Source organism: Gorilla gorilla, chromosome 5, assembly GCF_029281585.2.
Source record: "Gorilla gorilla gorilla isolate KB3781 chromosome 5, NHGRI_mGorGor1-v2.1_pri, whole genome shotgun sequence".
NCBI classification, from domain to species: domain Eukaryota; kingdom Metazoa; phylum Chordata; class Mammalia; order Primates; family Hominidae; genus Gorilla; species Gorilla gorilla.
The window spans coordinates 141,074,464-141,090,547 of record NC_073229.2 but is presented as its reverse complement, the minus strand read 5'-3'; the positions used below and the strand labels follow the sequence as shown (position 1 = coordinate 141,090,547).

At 35.3% G+C, this 16,084-nt stretch overlaps 1 protein-coding gene across 3 annotated transcripts in view; it reads right to left on the bottom strand.

Moving 5' to 3' along the window:
• Positions 1-14,666, bottom strand: part of RFX6 (regulatory factor X6) — a 56,593-nt gene extending 41,927 nt beyond the window's left edge. The window contains exons 1-4 of one of the 3 annotated variants that reach the window (XM_031012205.3): positions 14,376-14,666; positions 13,922-14,078; positions 11,212-11,335; positions 9,451-9,512 (exon numbers count right to left, since the gene is read on the bottom strand). In XM_031012205.3, the coding sequence (XP_030868065.1) occupies positions 9,451-9,512; positions 11,212-11,335; positions 13,922-14,078; positions 14,376-14,598 (566 nt within the window). In that variant the 5' untranslated portion in view covers positions 14,599-14,666. Of the gene's footprint in view, positions 1-9,450; positions 9,513-11,211; positions 11,336-13,661; positions 14,079-14,375 lie in introns of those variants that run through there. The other 2 variants (XM_055391780.2, XM_063707814.1) reach the window with 2 other exon arrangements.
• Between the last annotated feature and the right edge of the window lie 1,418 nt (positions 14,667-16,084).

The following is a 16,084-nucleotide window of genomic DNA, read 5'->3' as shown; positions in this document are numbered from 1 at the left end:
GAAACTTCAAAATACTAAACTGAGTATGTCTCTAATTAGAAACGAAAAGAAAGAAGCTTACTTAAGTCATAAAGACTTTACCAAAGGAGCTATATTAATAGATATAGGTAAGAGAAATATTTAAAACTGTGAAAAAATTAGCAGATTTAGATGATAGTCACATATATTAGTAGAATTAGTTAATAAGCCAGAGTCTGAAATAATTACTAATATTTCATTTGTTAGATTTTAGAACTAAGATACCAAAAGAAATGTTTATATATTAGAAGAAATAAATCAAATAATGTTTGAAAACAGAGATCCATTAGAATGGAAAGATGTTGTAATTTCATGTTCTTTTTGCAAAGCTTGCTGTTTGTTCCATAAGCTTTATAGTTTAAATACTACATTTTAGCCACTTGCTAAAGCAATACATGTTAAACGTTGGCTTAAAAATTGATAAACTTCTTTTATTATAACTTCAATTTTCTTGTTTCTCAACTCTAATCCTCTTTTCAGTGTGGTAAAATGGTTTGCCATGCAGGTTGAGAACAAACTACATTGTCTTCACAGGTGGTACACAAAAATCACAAGACAAGTCAAAGGGATGACCATTAGTTCAAAAAATATTAGAGCAGATACTGTGCCCTGACCACTGTGCTAGTTGTCAGTACAATGATGAACAAAACAGACATTGAAAATCTGATCAGGAATATCCATGTTTCCAAATTCCTCTATAGTCTATGGCCTTCTGATGCCTGCTGTCATGGAAAAGTGACTACACTGACCAGCACCGAGGTACATTTTACTTGCAGTTTTTAAAACCATTTGATATTCACATTTTTAAAAAATTGCTACATTTTAAGACTAAATAAATTCTAACTAATACAGATGTGTAACTTTTTTCTTACGACTTTTAAGGATAGAATGTTTTATTATGCAATTTATTTGTTTCTTATTGTTATAAATGATTATATTATTTGGCCCCCTTATTCCCGTCCCCAGTCATTAGGACAGAATATCTTTACAAATAGAAATATTTAATGCCTCTACCTACATCCAAAATATTTACATTCCAAAAGTAACTATTTTATATATACTCAAAAAAACGTGCTTTTTAATTAATGTATGTATTTTATGCATAAGTCAAATGTAAATAACACTATAAACCCATACACAAACTGACACCTGAAGAAAATTACTTGGTCAGCTACATTCAGCTCTACAAGAGAGAAATGGCATGTCCTTTTCTTATTAGCAATGCCTTAGATTTTAGATATGTTGATGTAGCTGAGCATATTCTATCATACAATCTTATATACATGCCAGGAGATACAGAACCAGTGAAAGAGTACACTCTTTTTTTTCCTACATGTATTCAGTGCTCACTGTGTGCCATGTGCTGAGGATTGAAAGAGAGGTAGAGGAGAGTCTCTGGAGGAGTTAACAGTCTTGTGAGGGAACAAATAATGCAAACAGAGAATTGTAATATCAAATTAATATTTGCTACCATTGAAGCAGGTGATAGTGAGTCATGATAGAAATAATTACCATTTTTGAGCATCTATTACATGCAAAGAATTATATGTGTACATGATCTCAAATTTTCACAGCAGCCGGCAAGTAGAGCATTATCCCCATTCCAAAACAGACATTCAAAAATTATGTGATTTGTTTAAAAATGTTATGGGTTTGAAGGCAAAATTTAAACCCATGATTCCACAAACCATATTGCCTCCACACTCAAGATGCAAAAGATATCTCTCTTTTGTATCGCAATTTTATTTACAATTAGAAAGTTCTAGTGAAATACAGTTCAAATATGTCTGCATTCACACACACACACTCTTTATTCTTGTTTGGCAGGAGTAATGTAAGCATAGATAACTAACATGAATTATTAAGACCCACACCACTGATCTGGATGTTTCATATTTGACATTTCATATATAAACTCCCAGAATGTAAGCTCCCTGTAATAGGAAATTAATAAACATTTATTAGATAAATGAATGAATAACTTGAAAAATTAAAAATAACAATGTGTCACAAAACCATAAAAAAATTTGCCAGTTAAGAGATTTCATATAATATCATATACTTAAACATATCACCACAATTTAAAATTTGGTAGAAATTAAAGAATCTCTTATCTAACATGATGTAAGGAAGTCTACTAACTCCTTTAACCCTATCACAGGAACTGTAGAAACTTGACTATTACTATCAGGATGACTTGCTCTTCATAAATAGCTTGCCATAGCCATGGTGGTACCTTTGGTTTTTTGAACTCTCCATTGGGAATACCCTTCTTCCATCAGGTCCTCGTTTCTTAATCATAGTTTAAGGCATATTTTAACACATGAAGCTTTGCCTGATATCTCAGGCAAAACTCCTGAACTCCCCTGAACTCCTCCCTTGGTCATTTACCCTATAAAGCTTTGTCCTTGTATCACTGGCATTTGTATACATGGCTTACCTCCCATACTAAACCCTAAGATTTCGAGGATGAGAATTTTATCTTTCCCTTCACTGTATTCCTCATTAAAAATTAGTACGAAGAAAAATCCTCATATATTTACTGGTTAAATCAATGTGTTCTTCTAGGAATTTAGAAAACAATAAAACAAATTTTCTTAAAGCTGATAGTTTTCAATAACCACCTTCTGACACTGCATTTCCAGGTCATCAGTAAAACACTGAGATTGAACAAAAGTTGCATACGTAAACAATATATATAAAGGGCATGAAATTGGTGTACTTTGGTGGAAAGACTGTTGCTAGCAATACAAACCTCAGTATTTTGCAATGACCACTGTAATGCTTTAGCACATTTCATACCCAGTTTCTTCTGGAGCCAACAAAATAACCTTTCCCCTTTAATCTTCCTTTTAGTCTAACTAGGTACATGTTGTCATCTGAGTGATTTAGTGTCTCTGAGAACAGAGAAGAGATAATAAATGAGCAGCTTTCTGTCTTCCCAGTCACTAAAGATAAACCTCATAAAACTGGGGAGAGAGAGTTCATGCAAAGTGTACATAAATTTTTCATCTCACTTGCAATATTTTATAGCATTATTTTGTGGTTAATAGATGACCCTAAAATAAATCTTGCTAGGGAGTATTTACCATGCATACTGTAATATAACAAGAAGATATGCTGGTGTATGTTAAATAAAAAGTGATGTTTGTCTCACTGTGGAAGAAATAGTTGTTTAAATTTATATAACACTACCTGATGCTTATCCTGTAGGTTACTCTGAATAAAGGTTCCCAAACATTTCACAGTTCCTTCTCCCTATATGATTATTATCCATTTCTATTAAAGAAGATATATGATAAATGCTCAAAAATCCTGGGGATGATTAGCTAATCTCTTCAAGAAAATGTGTCATGAAAGCACCTTCTATGATTAGCTAAGAAAATTGTGTTCATTTATTAGCAACTTTCCTCAGTCTTATGTCAAATGACAGATCTGATTTAAAATTTATGAAAAAAGAAGAATAATTAATGCTTGTAACCACATTTTAATGTGAACATGTTATAAAATATAACAGACTTTTAATATGACAAATGAAATTATTGCTGTTCTTTTTTACTACTAAAATATTTACTTTGTGCCTAATACTTTTCTTCATTTGCTGAGCAATTTGTACTTGCATCTATATTTCTTCTTTTCCATTTCAGTCTTTATATAGAATTCCTGAAACATATGTTCCCACTGAGCTAGTAGCCCTGATGTTAGTTTACACTACACAAATGATAACTGATAAGGAAATGATGGGATTAAGCTGTTCAGGGACTTGCAATAACTTGCTATGATAAGAGCAGCTGCCATATCAGTTTTATTAACCCACTAAATCACTACTAATAAATAAGATAATAGCTTTTGTCCATCACGTCTGAAAACCAAGATTTGGCTGATCAAAGTCTACAAAAAATTAAAATGTAACTTAAAATCAAACAGTCTACCATGTGTGTAAAATCTATTTGTGGGCTCAATTATGTTCTCCTTTACTTAGCCAAGCCATTCTGAGCAAGGGTAGGATACAAGGTTTTTGCTTATCATTGTATCCGAGGGCCTAGTTAGCAATAGGACCCTCAATAAAATGCTTATTAAATAATTAAGATGAATAGCGAAAGTTCTTTGCCAGCAGGTACCCTGTTTTACAATTCTTTGCATCTCAAAAACTCTTTAGCATCACGCTTTGTACATCCATGTCAGTAGGAATGGACTGATTATTCTCAACGTATTCATAACCATAAAATATGCAAGAATTATTCTTCATTATTATCCTTATAGAACTTTGTTTCATTTTTTATTTATTCAAAACCTCAATTAAAAAATATCACAGATAATAAAACCAGGTGTATACTTTTGGAATTGGTAGTAAAACTAAAGGGAAGAAAAGAAGAAACATGAAAGTAAAGTCAATTTTTATCTTGGTATTGGGAATGTACAGTGTCTGCCGTTGGGGTTGCTGGTTTTCTTGGCTGGCAGGGGATGGTAAGCGTGAAGGAACTGGATAGAGAGCTGAGCTGCTAATGGACCTGCAAATTGACTGGCTTTGTCCCCAAAGCACACTTGTTAGGTGCCCTAGAGTGATGCTTCCTGACCCCTCATGTTCATCTTTAGAGATTTTTTTTTTTCCATAACCATCAGCAGCAGTGGCCTCTCATGTGGAATGTTGAACTTGCCACTGAAAATAAATTATTCCATTTTTAATTGTTCCTAATTTTGACAGTGGATGATATCTGGCCCTACACAGTGATCCTGTCTGTTTAGATTTTTTTTTTGGTTATTTTTTTATTTTTGTTTTGTTTTGTTATGTTTTAAGATGGAGTCTCGCTCGGTCACCAGGCTGGAGTGCAGTGGTGCGATCTCAGCTCACTGCAACCTCCGCCTCTCAGGTTCAAGTGATTCTCCTGCCTCAGCTTCCTGAGTAGCTGGGACTACAGGTGCACACCACCACGCCCAGCTAATTTTTGTATTTTTAGTAAAGACAGGGTTTCACCATGTCGGCCAGGATGGTCTCAATCTCTTGACCTCATGATCCTCCTGTCTCAGCCTCCCAAAGTGCTGGGATTACAGGTGTGACCCACCACATCCAGCCTATTTTTTTTTGTTTTAATATATCTGTTTTAAATATTTTATCTCTTCCATTTAATTGAATAAATTTTGGGCTCATTTTATACAGTCAAACTTTTTCATCTTTCACTCTTCAGTGAGGGAAAGAAGTAGCACATGCACAAATGTGAGAGCTGTGAAGACATTACTGTAATTAATAGCCAGTTATTTCAAAACTTAGGAAAATAGAACTTGAAAATAGACATCACATTCATTCATGATTTTTAGGCCCTACTAGTCATCTCTTTGTCACATAGATTAGTGTTTTCCAAACTTTGGGTTTTATATAGGGACCAGTAAAATTTAGAGAGTGACATTGCTTCATGAACCTCAAAGACATCTAAGAACAATTTTTAAAAAGAGGGTGCTATCTCATGCCCAGAGTACAGGAGAACCTTTTGAGTCAATCATAATCTAAAATAAATTCTGATAGTCCCCAGTGAGATGACTGGACATACTCTAGCTATCCTATAATAATTTGGCCAAACTGAGAACTCATTTTTTAAGTAATCATCATCAGAACAGTTTCACAATGTTTGTATGTATTAGTATGCAATCCAAGGAAGTTAAAATAAATATCACATTTATTTATATTTTTTAAATAATTCAATAAATATTTAGTAATACTATGCTAAAAGTACTGTATTAAACACTACAATAACAATAAAATATGTTTTGCAAAATTACTAGTAAAATTGGGAGAAATTATGATTCCCTGATTTTCTAAGGTATACTTACTTTATATTTCTGTCTTTCATTCAGTTGTTCATATTTCCATAGAAACATAAAAATATTTTTATAAAATGTAAGTTTATGAAATAATAGCCATTAGAAATGTTTGCAAAGATAATATATAACAGAGACATGTTTAGGACTAAAATTAAAAGGCAGAAAATAAAATTGTGTTTGTGCTACAAATTTGCTGTTATATAAAACACAAATACCTCTAAATTAAATGCCTTACAATTGTGGCATGGTAAAGTGTTGTTTGTTCTCTGAAGAAGAATCTAATATGTTAATAAAGTTTAAGAACTGTTAGATCTGTTAAAAAAAACTTAATAAAACTTATATGTCAAAAATCAAACATTCAATTGAACAATTATTTGTTGATACGATTGATATTGGAAAAAAAGTAGTAGGCTTCCCTACTTTTACTAGCAGATAAAACATAAACTTTAGAGTCAGATATACTTCGATTCAAATGCCAGGATTGTTATTATGTATTATCTATGTGGCCTTGGGCAAGCCAATAACCTTTGAAATGCAATTTCCTCATTTGTAATACAGTAATTCCTATCTTCTATCATTATTGCAAGGATTAGAGATGAGTGCATGTATCTGTGTGTGTGTATAATACTCAGTAAATAACTTTTAATTGTATTGCAGATATTTTATATTGAGTCATTAATTTTTTATTATTAAGGATAGTGGGGTTGAAAGCATATTCACTACTATATTCATTCCTATACTTTATCTCATTTAACTCTCACAACAATCCTATAAGATATTGTATACCCACTTTACTGGTGAAAAGCTGAATAACCTTACAACAAATCACTAGCTGGAAAGCTGGTGTCACACAGCTATACATGGAAACATCAGATTCATGTTTAAAGTTGTCCAACTTTAAAGCCTATGTCCCTAACCATTAGGCTATAATGCCTTTTGATATTCTATCTTCCAAGATAAAAGCTAAGGATATTTCTTGGAAATAAAGGCAGAAACATACCTAGCTAAGAATAATTATGTCAAAAAAATTACTATTTACAAGATATACAAACTACATTTTGCTATATTTTTTACCATACGTAGTTTAAATATGGAAAATTAATTTTTCTCTATGATATAAACATATCAAAAAAGTCATGTCACAAAAATCAAATGGCATATCAGCACAGCAGAAAAAAATTCAAATTGTTAATGCCTTGCTATTGGGCACATCTATGGCTCTTGGATTCAAATAAATTGCCCGAAGTCACCCCATGTTGTTACATCAACCTAAGTACTAGAGCCCCACTGTGACACAATGGACAGGGTTAATGATTCATCCCGATTCCTAAAGGCTCCTTCAAAGATTAATTGACTTTCCCTGCAGCCTGCCAGCCCACCCTCTTGTAGATCCTGTCAAGAGGGTTTCTCTTCATTGCTCTGCCTCTTTTCCCCCTATCTATTTACTTTAAACATTATCTTTCCTCAACCTACACAATTCAGTAGGAATCAAATTCAGTAGAAATCAGTCAGTTAAACTGATCAAACTTTGAAATAAAGTTGACTTGGTTAGAAGGAAGGGACCTATTTTGCCTTTTTGAATCTGGCACTTTATTTATTCTTTCCAGGCCACAATAATGTTAACATTAATTGCAATCAATTAAATAAGTATTAATTGATAATCTATTATATATCGACCAACAGAAAGAATATAAAAGTGAATGAGACAAAGTTTCTGTCCTCAAAATATGTATTATCTGTTTAGAGGAGGAGATAAGTTAATTTCACATTAAGATAGGTACCAGCAAACTGCCACAGGGTGCAGAGAAGGAGCCTACAATAAATCAATGGACTAAAAAAAGATCTAAAGGAAGAAGTTCAAGAGACATTCTTTCAAATGGGTAAAATTTCAACACACATATATGGGAAAAGGCATTCTCCAGGGGAAGACAGCATAAACTTAAACAGAAGACTGGCAGTTGGAGTGAATCAAAGGTTACTGGGATGATTATTTGGTGAGCACATAGACTACATGCTAGAAAGTAAGAAATAGGTGACATAGTAAAATGAACTTGGACTAAATCATGATGGACCTTGAATGTCAAGTTGAGGAAAGTTTGTTGTTAATAGTAGAAATTATGAGCCAGTGGAGGTTTTGAACATGGAAGAGATATGATTGAATCTCAACTTTAAAAGGTCAGTTTGGAAAAACTGCATGAATGGACAAGAAAGACAGAGTCAAGGCCAGGCTATGAAAGTAGCAATGAGGAGAGTCATATTCAAAAGAATTCAAAAAGTAGGACTTATGTTTTTGCAAGTGTCTAAAGCTGAGCTATCCAATAAAGCAATAAAGCCACTGGCCGTATGTGGGGGTAAGCACAGGAAATGTGGCTAGTCTAAACTGAGATGTGATGTAAGTGTAAAATACACACTAGATTTCAAAAACGTAGTATGAAAAGAAGAATGTAAAATATCCAATTAATAATTTTTATATTGATTCCATAGTGAGATAATAATGTTTTGGATAAATTGGATTACATAAAACATTAAAATTAATTTCACTTGTTCCTTTTTACTTTTTAAACGTGGCTTCCAGAAATTTTTGAATTAAATATGTGGCCACATTATACTTTCATTGATCAGTGCTGGATGTGATGCCAGGGCAGAAGGAGGCAGTGGACAAGCCAGAAAAGGAGTGGTAGAAGAGGGAAGAGGGCCTAGATAGTACTATGACAGAGAAGCTATAGAGGTAGTTTTCTGTGTTTATTTTAAGAGGGCATTATCAGTTGGTTCAAATGCTAAGCAGGAGCCAAGGAAGATGAGTAACAGTAAAAACCAGCCATTGGATTTTTGCCCAGGTAGAGAAATGGACTAGGTCAGAGGGATGTGATCAGTGGTAAGGGAAGCAACAACTCAAAGGGGGAAATACTAGAGCAATCATGAAGGCTGGAACTTTTTTCTTTCTCAGCATAAAGGAGATCTGGACATGCTCATAGGCAGAAGGAAAGGAGAAACTGAAAACACAGTACGCATAGAAAATAGCTGTTGAATGAGAAACTGTACCTGGGAGTTCTCCAGAGACTGCCACAACAGAGAGGAAAATTTAAAGACATAAAGAGGGGGAATGTGTGACAGCTTAGTTTATGTTTATATTTACCTTAAGAGATGACCAAACAGGTCATCTGTGCATGTCATTTGTCTTAAAGAGAAAAGAAGGAGATATCAAGAAATTATTGTCTCAGAAAGAAAACTAGAGGAAGAACCTGAAGCATGCTAAGGCACTTCCTTCCTACTCAAAGCTCTTTACCCCCTGGTTTGGGCCTTTGCTCTTTGGGAGCGTTGCATTCCTCCTCATAACACTGGTGCCTTCAGTAACAGCTTTAAGATTATGAAAATGACTCATTTAAATTATTTCAGCAGAAATAATAATACATTATTATTTTCATATGTAAAATTTGCTTTTTAAACATTATTCTAAAATCTACTTTTTTTTTTCAGTTCTCACAGTTGATAAAAGTCTGCTTCATCAAGAGAATACCTGGTTCTCTTTGTACTGACAAAGACAATACTTATTTTACATCTGTGTCAATCTTCATGCACAAGAGCAGAACCTGAATATGTTCACTGGTATCTTACTTTGAATGGCCTCTTGTTCCAAGCCGCCTTGTTGTTAGGAGGGGAAACTTCTGGCGAATTGTCTAAAAAGAAAGATGATTACTTTAGGCTTTAGAAAGTATACGGTCCTAATGCAAGCCACTCATAGCCAATTACTTGGGGAAAGTAAATGTTGAACTCTGAATGAACTGTGAGTGAATACTTAGTCTGGAAAAAGTAATAACTTACACATATTGATAAGCAATACATCAGCAGAGGCAGGGAGGTACTTTTTTGATTGAAGTGCTCTACTGACCTTGTCTTGATTTCTAAGGCAGATCATACCAATATCTGCTTTTGCTTGATGGTACTACCAAAGCAATTATTACTTTATTTATGTATGGAGTGAGAAGATTTGGGTCTCTTCATATAATTCCATACAGAGATTTACCCACAATTAAAAATCTATTCCCAACCCCAAAGGACATATAAAACTTTCTCTGCCTTACTGTATCTCCATTATAATGTTATAAATTTTTTGTTTTGTATGTTCCTTTCTCTAAATTTGCTAAAATTAGGATCTGATTACACATTTTTTAAAAAGTCTTCTACATAAAACAATTTTAACCTCAATCTTTGAAGATCCATACATGAACTTTAAAGAGCTCCATGGCAAACTATGTATGTATTAATTTCTTGGAGGCTGGCTCTATAGTTTTACCAGGTTTTCAAGGTGCTTCATGACTGCCAAGCAGTTAAGAATTATTCCCATAAGGTAGACTCACAAAATGGTAATGTTAATATGGATATTAGAAGTTGTCTTATCCAAACTCCTCATTTAATAGAATGAGTAAACAGATTTTTAAAGAGATTAAGTGCTTTTCAGAAGGTCTCACAATAAATTAGTCCAGTCTAGGCTAGAACCTAGGTTACCTGATTACAATGTATAATATCACACTCTCTCTGTAAATAGATAGGTTTTTGAAATAAATAACATTATTTTTTAAATGAGAAGCTGGACTATAGTATTCATTATTTTCTGGACAATGAGTCCCTCTACAGGTTAGAATCTGGATTTCAATTTGTATAAGATACAATATTTGAGACCCGAGCTTCCTAAAGTTTTTCTGGGAAATCCTAGGTTCTCAAACACAGCATGACATGAATCTTAAAGAACAAGGCTTTCTTAAGAGATTCATATTGATTCTCAAAGTGATGTCTCTCTCTATATATATAAGCATAATAATGTCAGTTATATAGATTCCCATCCTAACCACACAGGTTGGGTAGAAAGAAATATTTTTAAATGAGAGAATTCTAACCCATCCCATCATAAAATCTCGGGATTTGGAATGTAAACATAGAGTGAAATGGAGAATTAGGAGAACTTTTAATACATTTTAAAACCTATTAAAAACTCATATATTTGGACTAGCTAAATAGTATGGATAACCACTAACCACTAATTGCATTAGCAAGAGACTTGTCACCTCCACTTAATTTTGCTTCTTAACACAGGCCATACTATACACTTTAATGCATCCCTCTTTGAAGGCAAATGCTACTGCTTAAACAAAGCTTGCTTTAAATTCACATTAGATCTTCTAATAGTTAGGGTTCTAATATTCAAAATCAAGTTATAAACATATAGCAATTCCAAACAGAGTCCTTAAGACAATTTATGCCTGCAAAACAAATGTCTCAATATTCTCTAAGAGAACTTGCACAGATGAATTCGTTTTCATGCTATCTGCCTGACATGACTTTAGTTATAAGTCACTATAGCCAATATGTGTCATTTACCTTTCCAAAGGTGGCTGCACAGGCTGGCTCTAATTTCTCTTTCCTACAGAAATCTAAGTAGTGTGCATAAAGAATGCACCGTGGTAAGCAAACTCCTTCACATACAATGTAATTCTCTTCAAGCCTAAGAAAAAGGAACAAAAATTAAGTCAAATATTTTATTTCCTTTTCCTTCAACTTTCTCATTGACTTATTACCCATTTTGAATATGGACTCTATAAATGAGGTAATGAGTAGACATAAGTAGACTTCGTTTATTCTGGATATTTTTTAAAAATCAAATTATAAGGATTAATGTTAGAAGTACAAAACCCCAGTGAAAAATCTGCTAGTACAGTTAAAATATCATAGCTAACATAAAACCATGCCTGGTCCACATCACAAATATTAGGTCTTCTATATAAACCTCATGGTTCATCATGATTTGCTCTGTGACATATAAATATGAATGGTGAAATTGAAGATGATGGGTATTTTTTAAAACATTCTTAGTACTAAAGGGCTGTCAAGCTTCAGGTTGGCAAATGCTTACATTCTCTCACTTTCATTCAAAACCTATTTCTCAGCCCTGAATAATTAGGGAAGGACAATGATGCATTTATTTGCAAAACACATGAGGATAAACTCATTTTACTTAAGTCTGAAATGACACTGATATATTTCTATTCCTATGCTTTTTACTACTGTCATCAGTACTATAATTATCTAAAACATCCTATACACTTAAAAGATAATGTAATTCCCTATAGATATCTCCAAACATAACATATATACCTTCAACTTTATATTATAAAAATAACTATATAACCTTTGAAAATTTGGAGTAATTCCATTTAATTTGTAACTAAGCATAACTTATATAAATGTAATAAATACATATTTGTGTTACAACTTTCTAAACAGCAATGTAGAAATTAAACTTTTAGATTCCATTCCCAGTTTTCCTAACAGTTCAGTAGGTGATTTTGACTAAAATTTACTTATACCAATTTTATGTATAGTAAGATAATATTTATTATAATGCAGAAACGATGCAATATAGAGTCTGCAGATTAAAATTGGATGAAACCCTTCGAAGATTTGATTTAAAATATCCTAATGTGTACAAGATAAAGGCTAAAGAAAGTATTCCCTGAACAGGTAAAATATCACTCATTTTTTTAATGAAGAACAAAAAAAGACCAAAAACTAAGATCTAGTGTTTCAAAATATGAAATCAATATATATACATAAAATCAGTTGACATACTAGTTGATAGTGAAAACTGGAATTAATCAGCCAGCTTTTTCACTTTGATTTTCAGTTCTAGTTTATCTATTTAAAAATTATATTTTAATTACATGTACACAATGTTCACATTTCATCTTGCTATTTTGATACTGTTGTAGTTGGCATTGTCTTTGTCTTCAAAATATTGAATCATCCTAGACATAAGTATGATGTTCATTTGGGGTACAAGTTTTTCTTTGATCTTAACTTATATATATTTATGTATACATTTATTCGTAAAAGAAACATATATTTCCACACACTCAATTTAAATGGAAAAAATGGAGTAATCATTCGAAACAGCTCAATAATATATCTGAAATTAAAACACTTTTGCCCCAGTTATCCTGCTGCAAATAGTTGTATCCTAAATATCCCAGATATTTAACTCAATTACTTAACTGCTCTAGTATATTCTTAACTAGTAACCACGACATCAACTTCAATAGTTAAACTCCAACTTTAGATGAATATTTGGCTTATATTTCAAATATTTGAAAGGGTTCAAGCATATAATCACAAAAAAACTACTATATGTAAATTGTAATTTAATCTTTAAATAAATAATAAAAATAAAATTTACTAGTTCTTTATCTTGTATTTTTCTAAGGCTCCTTAGATCATACTTTACATAAAATTAGGTTATGTAACTAATCAGTAAATATACAGTCCTTTTTATTAGTTTGTTTTTTACTTGGAATTCGTGAGGAAATTTATGCTCCTATTTCTTCCTACTATGTAGGAAAGTTTAATATAATGCTTTTACTTTAGAGCCGTCTTTCTTTTAGATAGATATTACAAAATGTTCACTCTATGTGGAAATCCTACTGATAAATTCTTGGTTTTAAAAGATTTTCCACAAAATCCAATTTGTAATATTTTATTATTATAAATCATATATGATAGATGCTATAAAAATAGTTGAACTTCTATTTTAGTACAGATATCTTAACCGATTTTTTCTATGTCTTCTACTTCAAACACATTTCATCTTATAGAGTATACACTATTTTTAATTTGCCCTCTTTTGAATAAAGGCAGTGTTAAGATCCTTCCTCATTTTAAGTTGTTTTTAAGAATCATATTTTATAATCTCAAAAACTATCAAACAACAAATATGTAAGGACTGAACTGATTGCATATTAAGCCAGTAAGTCATAAAAACGTTCATTAATGCTTACATTTGAAGAAAATATGGTTTTAGTCAATAAGGAACAACGTAATGTGGTTTTCATTTGTATTGCAAATCCTTCATCAGTACTTGTATACGTCTCTATACTAAAAACTCAGTGAAAAAAATTCTGGGTTAAATTCTAATTGGTTTTTTAAACTTTCCCAAAAAGTTTGAGGAAGAAGTAAATTGTGAAAATCAAAGATCCTGAAGACGCTGGATGTTAAAACGTCAACAGGTGCTTCAGTGTACCCTGCGGGCGAGTCTCACCACTGCAGCGTGAGCTGTGTCTGCTTCTTTTTATCCTTCACAATCTGCGTGATGGTTTTCTTCTGAGACAGGTATTGATCCGCTGCTTTGGTTTTGCTGTCGTGGTTGTCGGCATCCTCTTCTTCAGAGGAAAAGTTACCATTGTTTAAGTGCATTTCTGATTGCCAGTTGAAGGGATGATAAAGAAGAACAGAATATAAAATCAACTAAGTCGCCTTTAAGTGTACCTTAACTTCAAAGTAGTAGCCTACTGGGGTGGGGGCGGAGGGGAGGAAAGGGGGGCTATGCAAAATGTCAAGTCTCTACTTGACATTTTACTGAGGAAATACAAAGATTTGGACAGAACATTCTACATCTGCCTTATGTTTGTTCGGGATGCATTATTATTATTGGGTGCCCTTCTTAGAATACGTCCCCGTCCCCTTCCCAGCTCCGGATGCGGCAGAGCACTCACCTGATTTCACTGCCCCCGGCAGCTCCGGGTCTTCGCCTTTCTCCCCGCCGCCCTGCTCGCCCCCGGGCTGCCCTTCGGCCGCCAGGTACACTGTTTCTTCCGGATAGACTAGCAAGCCCTTGCCCAGGAGCTGCACACAGCAGTCTTCCTGGATCCCCGGGGACAGTTGGGGCGCAGGCTGCGCCTGCAGGAAGGTGTCTTCCAGCTCCGGGATCTTGGCCATCCTCCTGGCCGCCGGACACCTCCGCGCGCGCCGCTCGGCCGGTTCCCCAGCGGAGCCCCAGCCCGGGGCGGGGCGGGGCGGGGCTGGGACCGCGGGCCGCAGGGGCGGGGAAGGAGGCCGTAGGCTCCGGGTTGCCCTGGCTCAGCGGAGAAAGGACGCCGCGCACAGGTACAGCCCAGGCCGCCCGGGAGCCGCGGTGGGACTGCGTTTCTCCCCGTCTGCGGTTCCGGCAGATGCTTCCGCGAAACTCACTTTCTCACCTGCGCCCGTCACGCCCTGGGCGCCCACAGCTTCCCCCTCCCTCCCGTTCTCTCAACCTGCGCTGGCCGGAGGACCGTTTTCACACTCAGAGCTCCCAGAAAGATCCCGGGAAGGCTCACTGTCTTCTGCAGGGAAAGTGCAGCTGTAACTGGCCCCATCCCTACTTTCAGGTACACTATTGGGGCATCTGGCCGCGCGGCGTGGACTCTGCACGCCTGGGACAGGGAAAAAGTACGCCGGAGTACCGCTCAGTCTTTGCACAGCAGGGACCGGGCTTTTTATTCTGGGAACCTTCCGAGGGATTGGCGAGGGCTCTTCTCAGCATTTGAGGGAACATCCCATCTCGTCACACACTGCTTTGCTCGAGGGTGCACAGTGGCCCGCACTCCTGGGTCTCCCAGCCCTAGAGGATCTGGCCTCAACCCCGAGGAAAGATTCTTTCTCTCCCATTTACCGTTATTTTGTAATTTAAACGCGTCCCTGACGATTACTCATCTCATACCTAGCAGTACGGCAACGGACGTTTGCTTAAGTGAAAAATGAAATTGCGACCATCTTCCAACCCAAAATGGCAATCTCATGGGGGCAAACTATAATCTGTGCTCTCTTTAGATGGGAGCGGTTAGTGGAGACTTGGGATTGGTGTTACCTGACTGCCAGATCATCTTCCTTTCCTTCCACCTTCTGTTCTTTTGACAAATACGCCCAGTGTCTTTATATGTCCAGTGCTCTCCAACAAAAGCAAGGATTCTGCTTTGGATCACATTGCCTCATCACAATCTACAGCATGTCATCTTCTCTTGCAGCATTAGAGAGAGAAATCAGCCTTCGACTTTGACAATATTAAACTACATTACATTGAAATTTAACATAGAACAAACAGAATGGGATCCAAGGTGGTGGGTGGCTGAAGGGTGAATTATGGGAAGGAGCGATACAGTCTAAGTAATACAGCAAAAGCAGCTAAAATTATGAGTGGATTTGAATCTCCCCATTTTTAGTACCACTTGTTGGGAAAGGCAGCAACTCTTTGTCAAAGGTTTTCACCTTATCTGGTACCTCCAGCAGCTAGATCCAGGATGGGACTTCCCACCCCTCCACACTCCTAAAGTGGGTATACCCCTCCACTGCCTCAGGACAACTTTGCCAGTTTTCTCTACCCAGTCCTCCGAAAGCCTCAGAGCCTGCTCAGACCAGAGGGCTTAGCTGTATGTACAGTACTAAA